Source organism: Rana temporaria, chromosome 1 (assembly GCF_905171775.1).
Source record: "Rana temporaria chromosome 1, aRanTem1.1, whole genome shotgun sequence".
In the NCBI taxonomy this organism is placed as follows: Eukaryota; Metazoa; Chordata; class Amphibia; order Anura; family Ranidae; genus Rana; species Rana temporaria.
Genome location: NC_053489.1, coordinates 78,492,233 through 78,508,936, shown reverse-complemented (window position 1 = coordinate 78,508,936; position 16,704 = coordinate 78,492,233). Strand labels below are relative to the sequence as shown.

General features: G+C 42.5%; 1 protein-coding gene across 2 annotated transcripts in view; it reads left to right on the top strand.

Annotated features, from left to right (window-relative positions):
- IL6ST (interleukin 6 cytokine family signal transducer) overlaps positions 1-16,704 on the top strand; it is a 132,156-nt gene extending 115,452 nt beyond the window's left edge. For both annotated transcript variants that reach the window (XM_040339495.1, XM_040339501.1), the window contains 3 exons: positions 2,992-3,088; positions 4,112-4,193; positions 15,388-16,704. In XM_040339495.1, the coding sequence (XP_040195429.1) occupies positions 2,992-3,088; positions 4,112-4,193; positions 15,388-16,035 (827 nt within the window). In that variant the 3' untranslated portion in view covers positions 16,036-16,704. The remainder of the gene's footprint in view (positions 1-2,991; positions 3,089-4,111; positions 4,194-15,387) is intronic.

Sequence of the window (16,704 nt, the reverse complement as noted above, 5' to 3'; positions counted from 1 at the left end):
TGGATAGATTGATAGCAGTGCATCCATTTGCTCCCGCTGCTGTCAATGAAATCGAATGACGCGGGCGCCGGGGTCGAGTCATACATTTGGAGGCTATGGACGCTGAATGAATGACTCATGAGCCTGCCCTCATGAGTTAACCCCCCGGGAGAGCGCTTCTCCGAACAGGTTTTCTGATGTGGGGAGGAGCTGCAAGAGCCACAGAGGGACCCCAGAAGTCGCGGATTGGGGCCACTCTGTGCAAAATGAACTGCACAGTTGAGGCAAGTATGAAAAAAACACAAAGGTTTACAATCACTTTAAAGTGGTTCTAAAACCTCAAGGTTTAATTTCTTACCTAAACTCAAACCGATCCACCCATGTACACAACAGCAGCGGCTCTCGACGCTGTCTCCCTCCTTTATTCGGCAGATTGATAGCAGCGGGAGTCACTGGCCGAGTCCCATTGTCTGTCTGTGTCAGTGGACGCAGCACCGAGGCTCAGTAGTGAGCACGCACGAGTGCCCCCCATTGGGAGGTGGCTTCACGTTGGAATACTGGACAGAGAGGAGGAGCCAGGAGTGCCGGAGGGAGACCCGAGAAGGAGATTTGGGGCCCCTCTGTGCAGAGGAGGTAAGTATAGAAATGTTTGTTAGTAAAGGATATATATATATATATATATATATATATATATATATATATATATATATATATATATATATATATATATATATAATTATTTATTATATCCAAAGAGTTTGAGTATAGCCTCAGATTGATTTCATGGGAAAAATTAAAATGTACCATCATCCGAGATTAATTAGGAAATAAAGGGACACCAGGAATAGAGGGGTAGTGTCTGCTAGTACCACAGACTCACACAAACTATTACCTAGTAAGGATGTGTATCAATGGACTTTCTCGGTACTGATAACATGAGTCGGTATATTAAAAAATTACATTTATTATACATAAAAACATACAATGTTCCATATATAAAACAAGGCTAGGACTAACAACCCCACATAGAGATGACATCTTTATGGACTTTCAGTACCGGGAAAGTCCATTGATACACATCCTTACTAGGTAATAGTTTGTGTGAGTCTGTGGTACTAGCAGCCACTACCCCTCTATTCCTGGTGTCCCTTTATTTCCATATTTATTATATCATTTTTATCTCTCAAGTCAAGGCACCTGCATTGCCTTAGAGAAGATCTTTCTCTGTGTGGCCCTGGATTCCTCAAGCTTTGGGCTTTGGCACATCCCCAACTATGCCCCAGGCCAGTAGTGTAAATGTAATATTGGCGGATGATCAGGTCAGAACAGAAAAAGATTTGGTTTTTGCTATCGGTCACTGTTAACATAATAGTTGGTGACTGACTTTTTTATTTTTCTTCCTACAATACATCAAACAGCATGATGTATGCAGTTATACTATGACCTTGCTTTTCCCAAACTTTTTACACCAGAGGAATCCTTGAAATGATTTTTAGGTCTTGGGGGAACCCCTACTAAAATCAATTCACTAGGGGATGGTAAGAAGAATGCCCCTTACATTGGAGTTCAGTGGGAAAATTGCCTCTTAAATCTAGGTACACACTATCATTTTTTTCGGTTAACCCAGCGGACTGAGTGAAAAAGAACTGAGGCGCTCACTGTACTTACTATCCAATGTTAGTACAGCTGAGCCAACACACTGTTGAACTGTTGTGTTCTAAAAAGGGGGAGTTGGCTGATGTCATTTTACTAGCTCTTCTTTGGACACAAATCTATCTAAGCTCCATCAGATGGGAGGTTAATCGGGCACAGCCTAGGGAACCCTCATTCAGAATGGTTGCATAATGTTGTAAGAGGATCTTAAATGCTGCTTTAGACAGAATGCTTTATAAGATGTATATTAAAAACGTTTTTTTTATTTTCTTTTGCTCCTTCAGCAGCTGATTTAGTCACTTACTATGTAGCTAGTCTATATTTTAATCCTGATCTACGTTCCAGTATAAGCTGATTGACATGACTGCTACCCCAGGTCTCCTTACAAGGGTGGCTTCTTTCTCTTGCAGTATCCAATAGTCGCCCTTGCATGCAGGCACTAGAATTGTGTCTCCCTACACTGGGTGCATCAATAGAAAGACACAGCCCCATAGCTTAGGTTGGTAAGACACTCCCCTGGTCCTCCGGCCCCCTCCCTTCTCTAAGCAAACAGACCTGATAGCAACTGCACAGTTCACTATTAACGCTTTCCTTTAAAAAATGAAAGTTCAGGGAAGCAACAAATGGTTACTGGAAAATTAAGCAAAACACAAATCGGTGTTTAATAAAACTACTTTAAGCCAAATTTTAAGGAGGTCTTTCATGATAGAAACATGTCATTATTGACTTCTCATTCTGCAAGTACTAGTTGCCTGGCTGTCATGCTCAGCCCCTGGCTTTCAGTCAGTAATGCAGATGAGGACTTCTGACTATCAGAATTTGCAAACTTAGAATGTATTAAAGCAGAAGGTCAGCATGTGGCCAGATAACTACCATTTTGAGGAGGAGGCCATGGAAACCCTCATTTTTCTCAGGTTTACTTTATTCCACACAGGTGTTTAGTGCAGTGTTGGCTTTAGGCTGGGTTCACACTACTACACTACTTTCATCCTACTTTGCTCTGCTACACCGGTCCTACATCCATCCTACTTTCATGAACAGGATACTACTTTGGTCCGACTTCAATGATATTCAATGGGTTGAAGTAGGATCAATGTAGGACCAAAAGTAGTACAGGGAGCGTTTTCAAAGTCGGACCGACTTGTGTAGGACCAGTTAAGACGGCTCTCATAGGGAAACATTGATTTTCACACGTCATGCTACATGAGGCTCCCAATGTAGGACCGTTTGTAGGACAAGTGTGAACCCAGCCTTAGACTGAACATATTTGCATGCAAATGTCGACATGCGTTTTCTTACTGCTTTAACTTGCCATTCATGTTCATAGTAACCATCGCTGTATTTCCTTCTTTTCTTTAGACACTGGAGAGGTTGAAGCAATCGTGGTTTCCTCTTGTATCGGTTTTCTGTTACTTGTGCTTATTGGAGGGATCCTGCTTTGTAACAAGAGAGATCTGTAAGTATTGAATTATTAGTTACTCTATTGTCTCCCGATGTGGAGAAAAGTCATCTGGTAATCTAAAACCATGTTGCAAAGTGAATTCTGGTTGATCATTGGATGAAGTTCGTACTCGTTGCTTCTGGGATTTTCCCTTCATGGAGTCTTGCAAGCTACTACTGTGCTGAGGATTTTGTCTGCTGGTGGTGGTCTGATTTTGAAATGGAAAAAGGTTGACAATTAAAAAAAATTGTGTTATTTCATTTGATTTAATACAAAACATTGCAGGGAGGTCAGGTACATTGTTTTTCTATGCATTAATGAAAAAAACAATCCTAGCATAGATATTTGCAGTGTGGACATTTCCAAGAATCCCATACTGTAATAGCTATTTATGGTTCAGGAGACCCCAGAGTTAAGAGAAGTATGTTTTGTTTGTCCCATTTCACCCCCCCATCATACTTACCGAGTCGGATGTAGCATTGATTCGATTCTGCATCTCTCCCCTGCCGGCTCGAACACCAAGAACCGTGCGATCAAACACCGTTGATCACTGAGCAGTGAACTGGTGACTGTCAGTCACCACTGTCTGCTCTGCCTACTCCCTCGTTCATTGGAGTGCTGGGCTGTGGAGGGGGCAGGAGCAGCCGGCTCAGAATCGCTGAGAGACTGTGCCGGGTAACAGTCCAGGCATGTGGTTGGATCCCGACTTCATTGTGGCGATCTTGCCCGAGCCTGGCCCGGCTCTGTGACGTCAGCGTGCTGAAAATTGGTCACAGGAGTGCAGAACAAACTGCACTTTTATGATCCACAGAAGTACAGCCAAACAAGCTTTTTCTGTAATTCTCCTTTTGAGCAGTGGTAAACTTGGTAAAAAAATAAATAGAATCACTATTGTTGTGCCCAGTGGTCTGTGAAGATTTAAGCCGTCTTTAAAGGCCTTTAATCATTTACTTGATTTACATCACAAAAATGTGGCACTTTATGTTGAATGTGCAATTCTGGTACAGTAGACTTAATATATATATTTTTTCTTTTCAGGATTAAAAAACACATTTGGCCAAATGTTCCAGATCCCTCAAAAAGTAATATCGCGCAATGGTCTCCCCAAACACCTACAAGGGTAAGTTAATGAGGCTTGTTTAAGAACGTCACTCGGGTTTCTTGGTTGCTAAAATTATTCATAATCTGTTTTCTCTTATGAAATCTTTAACCCTGTTGGGGGGGGGGGGGGGGGGGTGGTGAGCACTTTCTTATGTCTTCATGCTTCTAATAACTGCTAGGATCATAAAGAGATTAACACCTTGACGCCGGACACACTCCTATGCGGCTGCTCGGTGGGTGGGCTTTAATGCCGAGAAGCCGCATATATGCAGCCTTGTTAAAACAACTTGCCATGCTGGGAAGCCAAGCTGGTTCAATTCAACAAAAAGCTGCTATAGCTTGAAGTGTTAAAACTGTGTTTTGTGGCCTACTTGGTGTGGGAAGGGTTCCAAGCACTGGGCTGTACTTGAATTGTCCTCCCATTGCAAGGAAAGGAGTTGCATTTAGTAACTGAAAGAACTCTCTTTATTTTAGAACTAAAGTAAAACCTTGGTTTAAGAGTAACTTGGTTTGAGAGCGTTTTGCAAGACAAGCAAAATGTTTTAATACATTTTGCCTTGATATACAAGCGATATCTTGATATAAGAGTAGCGCCATGTCACAACTGAGTATAAAAAAGAGAGGAGCATCTAAGTGTAGCAATATGGTTACATTTAACCACTTAAGCCCCGGACCAATATGCAGCTTAATGCCCAGAGGTGTTTTTACAATTTGGCACTGCGTCGTTTTAACAGACAATTGCGCGGTCGTGCGACGTGGCTCCCAAACAAAATTTGCGTCCTTTTCTTCCCACAAACAGAGCTTTTTTTTATGGTATTTGATTGCCTCTGCGATTTTTTTTTTTTTGCGCTATAAGCAAAAATAGAGCGACATTTTTGAAAAAAAAAACAATATTTTTTACTTTTTGTTATAAGAAAAATTGAATAAACTAAATTTTAGTCAAACATTTAGGCCAAAATTTATTCAGCCACATGTCTTTAGTAAACAAAAATCGCAATAAAAAAAAAAATTTGCTTCCTAGCGGCAACAGTGACACTAATACAGCGATCAGAAAAATGATTGCTTAGTGACACTGGCAATAGGGAGTGAAAAGGATAACTAGGGCGGTGATCAAGGGGTTAAAACTTTAGGGGGGGTACGGGGCTACCCTGGACCTAACACTAACTGGCTGTCACACTAACTGTCAACTGACACTAAATGCAGTGATCAGTACATATATGATCACTGCATTCAGTGACAGTGTGACAGGGGGGTGATCGGAAGGGGTTAAATGTGCCTATGTGTACTGGTGTCAGTGTAGTGTTAGGTTACTGTAACTCTTCTCTCATCTCGGCAGTTTGAAAATACCGCCGAGATGAGAGCTCCATCACTTCCTCTGCCTATGTTTACATTTTACAGGCAGAGGAAGTGACACGGTGGCGGCTCACAGGATTGGCTGGAAGCGATCACGAGGGGGCGGACAGAAACGAACAGCCGTCCCCTCAGGTCGGATCGCATGTTTCTGAAACGAATTATGCTCTGAAACCAAGGTTTTACTGTATAAAAAACAATCCCACTTTATTTTAAAGGATTCAATTTCTCTTTATTAAAAGATTGCTTAACCAATTAAGGACCGCCTCCTGCACATTTACGTTGGCAGAATGGCACGGCTGGGCACAGGCACGTACCTGTACGTCCCCTTTAAGCGCCCAGCCGTGGGTCGCGCACCCGCGACCTGGTCCGAAGCTCCGTGACCGTGGGACCCGATCGCCGCCGGTGTCCGCGATCGGTCACAGGAGCTGAAGAACGGGGAGAGGTGTGTGTAAACACACCTTCCCCAATCTTCACAGTGGCAATGTCACTGGTCGTCTGTTCCCTGATATAGGGAAAGGCGATCAGTGACGTCAACCGTCCAGCCCCGCCCCCCTACAGTTAGAAACACATATGAGGTCACACATAACCACTAGGGGGCGCTGTAGGGGTTAACTCCTAAACTGCAATTGTCATTTTCAAAGTAAACAATTCATTTTTATAGCAATTTTTGCTGTGAAAATGACAATGGTCCCAAAAATTTGTCAAAATTGTCCGATGTGTCGGCCATAATGCCGCAGTCACGAAAAAAATCGCTGATCGCCGCCATTAGTAGTAAAAAAAATATATTAATAAAAATTCCATAAATCTATCCCCTATTTTGTAAACGCTATAATTTTTTTGCGCAAACCAATTGTTAAATGCTTATTGCGATTTTTTTTGATTTTTTTTTTACCAAAAGTATGTACAAGAATACGTATCGGCCTAAACTGAGGGGAAAAAAAAGGGTTTTTTTTATATCTTTTTTTGGGGGATATTTATTATAGTAAAAAATAGATTTTTTTTTTTTTTAATTGTCGCTCTATTTTTGTTTATAGCGCAAAAAATAAAAACCGCAGAGGTGATCTAATACCACCAAAAGAAAGCTCTATTTGTAGGGGGAAAAAAAGGACGCCAATTTTGTTTGGGAGCCACATCGCACGACTGCGCAATTGTCAGTTAAAGCGACGCAGTGCCGAAATCGCAAAAACTGGCCAGGTCCTTTACCTGCGTAATGGTCCGGGTCTTAAGTGGTTAATACCCAACATGAAAAAACTACTAGGACTTTAAAGGTACCACACCAAAAAAAAATTAAGAATAAAAACTTGCATTTTTATTATACAAAACATTAAAAAGGATTAAAATGTAAGTGTTGAACATCCAGGTATTGTTTCAGAATAATTGCAGTTGCATATCAAGCCTCTAGTGATAACTGTATACTAGGTTGGTCATAAAGAGGATCTCCTATACATATCTTCATCTCCAACAGTTTCACAGGACAAAGCCCACTTCCTCAGGGAGAACTGGCATATATCTGCTATGAGGGTTTATATTGCATGTTACCTCTCCCCAGAATTGAAGACTGCAGCCGCTACAGAGAAAAAGGGACCCCACCAATAAAAATGATATATTGTATATCTCGGATAAGGAGAAGCTGGTATATGCCCCCTTAAGAGAGACGAGGAAGGGGTGACAGATGCCCCCACTGCTGGCCACACTACTTCCAGTGTTCCATGGTGCCGCTCCCCAATATTTTCCAGATGTCTCACCAAACAGGCTGTCCCCTCCAGAACACCAAAAAATTACATTATTGGGGAGCAGCACCATGGAGCACTAGAACTAATGTTGCCAGCAGTGGGGGTATCTCCATCTAATCTCTAGTGTTGCCAGCAGTGGGGGCACCACCCCCTCCAGGTCTCTCTTAAAAGGGGGCATATACCAGCTCCTCCATATTCGAGGTACAGTGGGTATATAAAAGAATTGTGTCTCTTTTTTTAAATAATCACATTTTTGTTGCTTTGTTGCAGCCTGAAATGAAGACCCAGTTTTTGATTTAACCAGATGTATTTGCTGTTCTAAGTGTGCAAGTTATAACTTTTAACATCTAAGTGAAAGATTTAGCACTAGCATTTAAAAAGAAAAAAATCAAAAACAGAAACACTAAGTTTTAAAAGGGATACCCCTCCCCCCCTAAAGATGCCTGTATCAGCTGTAGTTTATTATCCCCTTCTCAATAGAAAACAAAGCCCTTTGACTCTCAACTGTGGTCAGCTGTGGTCATTCTGATTAGCTCGACATGAAAAGGGCTTTCCTGGAGCATTTCAGTCCCTGGTAGTGCAACTGGAGCAAACAATCGGCTATGGGTGGCACGACACTGTCAAAAGATCTCTGGGATAAAGTTATGGAAAGGCACAAGTCGGAAGATGGATACAAAAAAAATTCAAAGGCTTTATCAATGCCTAGAAGTACAGTGATGTCTATTATTATTATTATTATTATTATTATTAATAAAGTGGAAGGTATTTGGTGCAACACAGACCCTCCCTGGATCAGGACGTTGCTTCAAACTGGATGAAAGAGCCAGAAGGAAACTGGTCAGAGAGGCTACCAAGAGGCCTACAGCAACTCTGAAGCAGTTGCAGGAATTTATGACAAAGATCGGTCATTGTGTTTACAATATCACAAATTCTCCACAAATCTGGCTTGTATAGGAGGGTTGCAAGATAAAAAGGCACCACTCAAAGGCCACATGCAGTCATGACTGAGCTTTGCTAAAACGCACCTTGAAGATTCTGAGGCCACATGAAAAAAGGTATTATGGTCAGATGAGACTAAAATGTAATTGTGTGGTTTCAACACCAAACGATATGTCTGGCAGAAATCCAATACAGCTCACCATCCAAATAACACCATTCCTACAGTAAAGCATAGAGGTGGTAATATCCTGTGGGTGTTTCTCTGCAGCAGAAACTGCAGTATGTGTCGGAATAGAAGGAAGAATGGATGTGGCAAAAAACTGTCAAATTCTTGAGGAAAATTTGCTGCTCTGTACAAAGAGTTGTCAATGGGAAGAAGGTTTACAATGACCCAAAGCACACAGCAAAAATGACACACAGTGGTTGTAGGAAAAAAAGGTGAATGTCCTTACATGGCCAAGTCAGAGCCCAGACTTAAACCCCATTAAAAATCTGTGGAATGACTTGAAAACTACAGTCCACAAATGGTCACCATCAAATTTAACTGAACTTGAGCAGTTCTGCAAAGAAGAGTGGGCAAATATTGCAAAGTCAAGGTGTGCAAAGATAGTAGAGACATATCCCAACAGACTAAAGGCTGTAATTAAAGAAAAAGGTGGTTCAACAAAACACTGACACGAGGGGGTGATCCTTTTTCCAACTCGGTGAATGTATATTTCTGACATGTTGGTGTTGTGTTTCACTTGGATGTTATGACTGGCACTGAGCAAATACAGCTGGATAAAACAAAAACTGTGTCTTCATTTCAGGCTGCATAGCAACAAAATGTAATTATTTTAACCACTTCAGCCCCGGACCATTGGGCCGGCCAAAGACCAGGCCACTTTTTGCGATTCGACACTGCGTCACTTTTAACTGACAATTGTGCGGTCGTGCGACGTGGCTCCCAAAAAAATTTACGTCCTTTTTTTCCCCCACAAATAGAGCTTTCTTTTGGTGGTATTTGATCACCTCTGCAGTTTTTTTTTTTTTTGCGCTATAAACAAAAATAGAGCAACAATTTATAAACAAATGCAATATTTTTTACTTTTTTGCTGTAATAAATATCCCCAAAAAATATTTTAAAAAAACATTATTTTTCCTCAGTTTAGGCCGATGCGTATTCTTCTACATATTTTTGGTAAAAAAATTGCAATAAGCGTTTGGTTTGCACAAAAGTTACAGCATCTACAAAATAGGGGATAGTTTTATTAATAATAATTTTTTTTTTAACTTGTAATGGCAGCGATCAGCGTTTTTTGTTTTTTTTTATCGTGAATGCGAAATTATGGCGGACACATCTATAAAAATGCACTGATTGCTGTAAAAAATGGCAGTGAAGGGGTTAACCTGTAGGGGCACTGAAGGGGTTAAGTGTGGCCTAGGGAGTGCTTCTAACTGTTAGGGGGCGTGGCTTGCTGTGACACATCACTGATCGCTGCTCCCGGTGACAGGGAACAGATGATCAGTTAAATGTCACTAGGAAGAATGGGAAGATGTTGTGTTTGCACCAACATCTCCCCGTTCTTCAGCTCCATGACATGATTGCGGGACAGCAGCAGACATCGAGTCTGGCGGTCACGGAGCTTGCGGCAGAGTTGCAAGCGAGCGACCACACGGAGGGGGACGTGTGTGTGTGTGTGTGTGTGTGTGTGTATATATATATATATATATATATATATATATATATATATATATATATATATATTATACATACATACACACACACACACACACACACACACACACACACACACACACACACACACATATATATATATATATATATATATATATATATATATATATATATATATATTAGAGGTCGACCGATATGGGTTTTTCTCTGGCCGATACCGATGCCGATATTTAGAATTTGGGGCGGCCGATGGCCGATATATGATGCCGATTTTTGCAGCCGATATTTTAGGCCGATTTTTTATTTTTTGGCAGGTGGCGCTAATTGGCACTGGCAGATTGCACTGGATGGAACCAATTGGCAAAAGCAGATGGCACTGATTGGCAGGTGGCACTGAATGGCACTGGCAGGTGGCACTGGTTGGCACGTGGCACTAAGGTGGCGGTGGCAGTGGCAGGTGGCACTAATTGGCACTGGCAGGTGGCACTAATTGGCACTGGCAGGTGGCACTAATTGGCACCGGCAGGTGGCACTGGATGGTACTGGCAGGTGGCACTAATTGGCAATAGTTGGCACTGGTTGGCACTGGCAGGTGGCACTAATTGGCAGGTGGCACTGGATGGCCTTGGCAGGTGGCACTAGTTGGCACTAGCAGGTGGCACTGGCAGATGGCACTGGATGGCACTGGGTGGCATTGGCAGGTGGCACTGGATGGCATTGGCAATGCCAGGTGGCACTGGATGGCATTAGCAGGTGGCACTGGATGGTATTGGCAGGTGGCACTGGATGGCGTTGCCACTGGCAGGTGGCACTGGATGGCATTGACAGGTGGCATTGGATGGCATTAACAGATGGCACTAGTTGGCATTGGCAGGTGGCACTAGTTGGCATGGCATTGGCAGGTGGCACTGGTTGGCACGTGGCACTAAGGTGGCGGTGGCAGTGGCAGGTGGCACTAATTGGCACTGGCAGGTGGCACTAATTGGCACTGGCAGGTGGCACTAATTGGCACGTGGCACTGGATGGTACTGGCAGGTGGCACTAATTGGCAATAGTTAGCACTGGCAGATGGCACTGGTTGGCACTGGCAGGTGGCACTAATTGGCAGGTGGCACTGGATGGCCTTGGCAGGTGGCACTAGTTGGCACTAGCAGGTGGCACTGGCAGATGGCACTGGGTGGCATTGGCAGGTGGCACTGGATGGCATTGGCAATGCCAGGTGGCACTGGATGGCATTAGCAGGTGGCACTGGATGGTATTGGCAGGTGGCACTGGATGGCGTTGCCACTGGCAGGTGGCACTGGATGGCATTGACAGGTGGCATTGGATGGCATTAACAGATGGCACTAGTTGGCATTGGCAGGTGGCACTAGTTGGCATGGCATTGGCAGGTGGCACTGGATGGCATTGGCAGGTGGCACTGGATGGCATTGGCATTAGCAGATGGCACTGGCAGGTTTCACAGCACATAATGTAGCGGATAATGTGTGAAACTCTCTATACAGTTTCACAACTGCTGCAGAGAGAAAGAGGAGCTCAGATTCATTGCGATGTTGAAGGTGGGCGGGACCCGGGTTGGGCGGGGCTCAGCTGTCCACCAGCCAATGGGATGAGATCATTGGCTGGATAACTGCTGAGTCCCGCCCACCCCAGGTCCCGCCCACCTTCAACATCGCAACGAATCTGAGCTCCTCTTTCTCTCTGCAGCAGTTGTGAAACTGTATGAAGAGAGAGTTTCACACATTCAGCTACATTATGTGCTGTGAAACTGTGAGAGCAGAGAGAGAGAGGAGCTCAGATTCATCGTGATGTTGGAGGTGGGCGGGACCCGGGGTGGGCGGGACCCAGCAGCTATCCAGCCAATGATCTCATCCCATTGGCTGGTGTTGGACAGCTGAGTCCCGCCCACCCCGGGTCCCGCCCACCCCGACATCAGTCCGACAGCTCCATTCTCCTTCACACACACGGCACTGCTCTGCAGACAGTGTGGAGAAGGGAGGGGGAACCCCATGTTCCTCCTTCCTTCTCCACACTCTGCTGATGCAGATCTGCTAAATATCGGCCACATTTGGATAATAATCGGCCGATGCCGATTTCTCCAAAATGACTGAATATCGGCCCGATATATCGGCCGGCCGATATATCGGTCGACCTCTAATATATATATATATATATATATATATATATATATATATATATATATTAGGGCTGGGGAAATTAAAGATTAATTCCTTGATTAATCTTTAATTTTTTTAATTGATCAAAATTCTTTTGATCAATCAAAATTATTGAAGTCACCGGACAGCCTGGACAGTGAGACTTACCCTGCTGGATGCGAGAAAACTGCACCCATTGGATTGAGGTACCTTTGCATCTGTGGAGCAGGATGCTTCAGACTCCATCAGGGGGAAGGGGGCAAAAATAACCATCTTTTTTCTGTCCTAAGCAGTTTTGTGCAGACAATTCTTTGTGTATCGGCAACATCTGTTCCGTACGAAAGACTGTTCAGTTCTTCAGGGTATATTGTCAATAAAATGTGATCATGTCTGCTTCCAGAAAATGTAAACACTCCGATATGTCTGTGTGACTGGCTAAAGTGATGCCTACTTGCCTACTATAAAGTGACTGACAGTCAATATACTAGATATGTTTTATAATTAAAGTTAAACTAATTTGCTATGTTTTTCTTAAAGTTTAATAAGAAAAAATTACAGCCGTGCCATTCTGCCCACGTAAAAAGTCGTGCGGCGGTTGGCAAGCGGTTAAAGAGGGCGATTCTTTCCTATACCCGTTGTATATATCATTTTTATTGGCAGGGTCCCTTTTTCTCTGTGGTGGCTGCGGTCCTCCATTCTGAGAGGGGGGGGTGGGAGGGGAAAGGATCTGAAAAAGGGAAGGGGCAGCAGGAGGGAAAAAAGGAGCAAACATGAAGGGGACTTCAAGTGCAACACCTGAGCCTTAAAGGGTTTGTAAAGGATTTGTTTTTTTTAATTTTTTAATAGCTTCCTTTACCTTAATGCAGTGCTGTTTTCATGTCCTCATTGTTCGTTTTTGCTCTCAAGTTGCTGTAATTCTTCTTCTCTGATCTCCATACTTCCTGGTTGTCCGTTTCCTGATAACCACAGTACTGGGAGATTTCTCTCTGTGGTCACTAATCAAGGAGGTGTGATTACTGTGTGTCTAAAACCCCACAGCACCAATCAGTTTAGTTTTCCAAACCATCACTGCCCTGTATTGGCTCTGTGCCTCTGTACATCACAGAAGCGGGAAACAACAGCAAAAATGAAACTTCAAGTACATTATATGATTGATTTCTATCTATTTGTAATCATTTTTAAAAGGAATCATTTAACTATTATGTCTCTCTACCCTGTACAGTCATTTCAGCAAAAAAAAAAAAAATGTTTTCCTTTACAACTCCTTTAATCCAAACAAGGTTATTATGGAAAAATCACCTCAACTCGAGGTCCAAGGGGATCATACCATTTCAAACTTCCAGGGGCAACTCCTAATATACGTTAACTTGTACATGGGAATGGCTGCGTTCACCATAGCCTTTCACAAGGCCACCACAGGCAGCGTCTGGGACGCTTTTTTTGGCATAGTAAAGGAGGTGAAATATCAATAGCTTAGTATGATGAGACCGTCGTTCATCATCCTGAATTCCCAGTAATATTAGGGACGAAGAGGATGAGAAGGCCAATTGTAGTCTAATATTAATTTTTGTCAAAATGTCACAATAGAAGGGCACTTCCAGAACATATGTAAATATGACCCGTATGTATGTATGTGCATTCAATACCGTACTGCGAATAAATTCATAAATTGTACAACTAATCAAAGTAAATCTCAATACAAAACACAATGTTATGTGCAATAAAGTGACAAGGGTCATGTCCAAAATTTCTTGGCATCCCTAATAGAAAACAGAAACAAAGTGACGTGCTATGAAATTACACACGGGTGGTTTGACATAACATTGATCTGGATTGGCAGATGAACTTAAAGGAAAACATTTTTTTTGCTGAAATGACTGTTTACAGGGTATAGAGACATAAAAGTTAACTGATTCCTTTTAAAAATGATTAAAAATAGATTAAATCCAATCATATAATGTGCCTCTAGTTTCACTTTCGGTTTTAAACTGGTTTCATGTTTCTGTGAAGTAAAGAGACCCACAGAACATAAACAAACAAATCCAGGGCAGTGTTTTGTTTTTAAAATGAATCTGATTGGTTCTGAGGAGTTTTAGACACACAGCTTGGACCACAGAGAAAAGCTGCCATGAGATTTTTCATAAGGAGCCAGACAAGCAGGAAGTGTGGAGATCACAGCAGAATTACAGCTACTTCAAAGCAAAAACGAACAATGAGGACATGAAACCAGTACTGCAGTAAGGTAAAGGAAGCTATTTAGCTAAAAAAAAAAAAATTTCTTTAGTGATCCTTTAAGAGGAAACAAAGACCGCTCTGGATCCTGTATACAGCCACAGAGTGCTGTGAATGCCGTTACACCTCTTAAAGGGGAAGCACTTATGGAATAACCGACACACCGTGGGATTTATGAACCCATATATTATATTATGGACTTGTATATTGTTTCGTAGCACATGTCACTTTTTTTCTGTTTTCTATTACGGATGCCAAGGAATAATTTTGCACACGGCACTTGTCACTTTATTGCACACTACATTATGTGTCTTGCATAGAGATTTACTTTGATTAATTGCACAATTTATGAATTTAATATCTACATTTAGTAGGGAAATTGACCGGTAAGAGGTTCTTGCCAGGTTTGGGATCTAGTTTCCTTAGTGACAGGGAAGAGGAGGCAAGGGGCCATGAGAATGCTCTTTGTCTTATAATTCCTGTCACCCAGTTTTACAGCTTGTTCTGGGCAGAGATGGCATTGCTTTATTCTGTATGGCATTGATTTTAGGTGCATTTTTTAAATTTAATGTTTACAGTGGCACATACTGAATACCGCATACACTTCTGAAGCCAACACACTCCCTCTGCTCACCTGTAATGCACCTGGGGACCTTAAACCCAGTATTGTCTGTAATGTAAGAGCCAACAATGCTTTCTGATTAATAATGCTGGGCCTGCACGGTTTACTCTTTACTGTGCCCTTCATAGTGTAGCTAATAAAACCTTTAAGTATGGAGGGGTGGAACCTTGACTACAAAGATTGGTTGTTAATTGCATTACAGAGCACCCCTATATTTTGATGGTCTTATTAAGACGGTGGGGTTGATCTACTGAAACGGGAGAGAGTGCAAAATCTGGTGCGGCTCTGCAAAGAAACCAATCGGCATCCAGGTTTTATTGACAAAGCTTAAGTTAGAAGCTGGTCACCATGCACAGCTGCACCAGATTTGGCATGCCCCATTTTTAGTAAATCTCCCCCAGAGTCTGTATGTCATGATGATCGGTATGAAGTGTTACAGACACATTTTAATAATCATGGTCACATATGTAAAATAACTTTTTTTTTTTTTGTTTCTGCAGCATGAGCCGAAAAGCCATCCCTTCCAGGACGGTAGTTTTACTGACGTCAGTGTGGTGGAGATAACCGCTGATGAGAAGTCTTCTTCATACAGTAAACAGGACCTGAAATCTGTGGATTTGATAAAGAAGAACACATCGGAGGGCCTCAGTAGTGGCATTGGAGGCTCTTCCTGCCTGTCTTCCCCACAGCTGAGTATTTCAGACTCTGATGAGGTTGAATCGGGTCAGAACACATCTAGCACAGTTCAGTACTCTTCAGTCATTATCAGCGGATACAGGGGACAACAGCCAACTGCTGCAGCCCTACCAACTTTCTCCAGGTCTGAATCAACTCAGCCTCTGCTAGAGTCTGAAGAGAGGCCAGACGAGCAGCCGGTCTTGGCCGTACCAAACCAGTATTTTAAGCAAAACTGCACTCAGGATGATTCTACAGGCAGGCTTCAGGCCCTGCAGCAGGAGAACCTTTCCTCTCATATACATGAGCAAGATCAGAGTCCGCAACTAGCTGGACTTGGCCATGAAATGGACCCTGAAGGCTTTAATGCCGGGCAGAATGTGAGTCTCGAATGTCAGCCAGCAGAGATGGACATGGAGATAAAGAGCTATTTACCACAGACGGTAAGGCGAGGGGGCTACATGCCCCAATAGACTTTGAGAGCCTTATGTCAGAATTTGGACTTCATTTTTTAAAGCCACCAAATGGAGGAGACTAAGCCAGGCCTGGTGCATTACTGCTTCATCTTTAAACTCATGATTACCAAAGAGATCATTGACTTTCAGTGAGGCTGGGTTCGCACTTCTCTGCTGCAATGCATTGCGTAACTGTACATGTTAATGCATGTAAAGTGTCTTAGCGCATTGTGGTGTCACTTAGAATGGCAACGCTGCTTCAATGCAGGTGCTTTGCCGTGCACAGTAAAGCACTACTATGCTGTGTTGTTGAAAATGGCAGGTCTGTTTGTGTGTTTTCACAATTGTTATTTTTGACTTTTGGGTGCATTTTTAATTTCTTATTCCCTAAATTTTTTTGGGAATGTTTAAAATTTTACAGGCACTAATCGAGTATACTTTCTGTATCAATCTTGATTGATTAAATCTGCTTCTATGCAACTTTCAGGTTTCAACTTCCCACATCAGAGCTTGGTTATTTCAGAATACACTGTTCATAACAGGACAGTGATAACCCTTTAACAGTACAAGTATGCATGTATAATTTTATATGCATGATATATAAATAAAATCTGTAAACACGATTGACAAAATGTATATATGAATATACTGTAAGTGTTCAGATAATTAAAATCTTAATGCACCCCA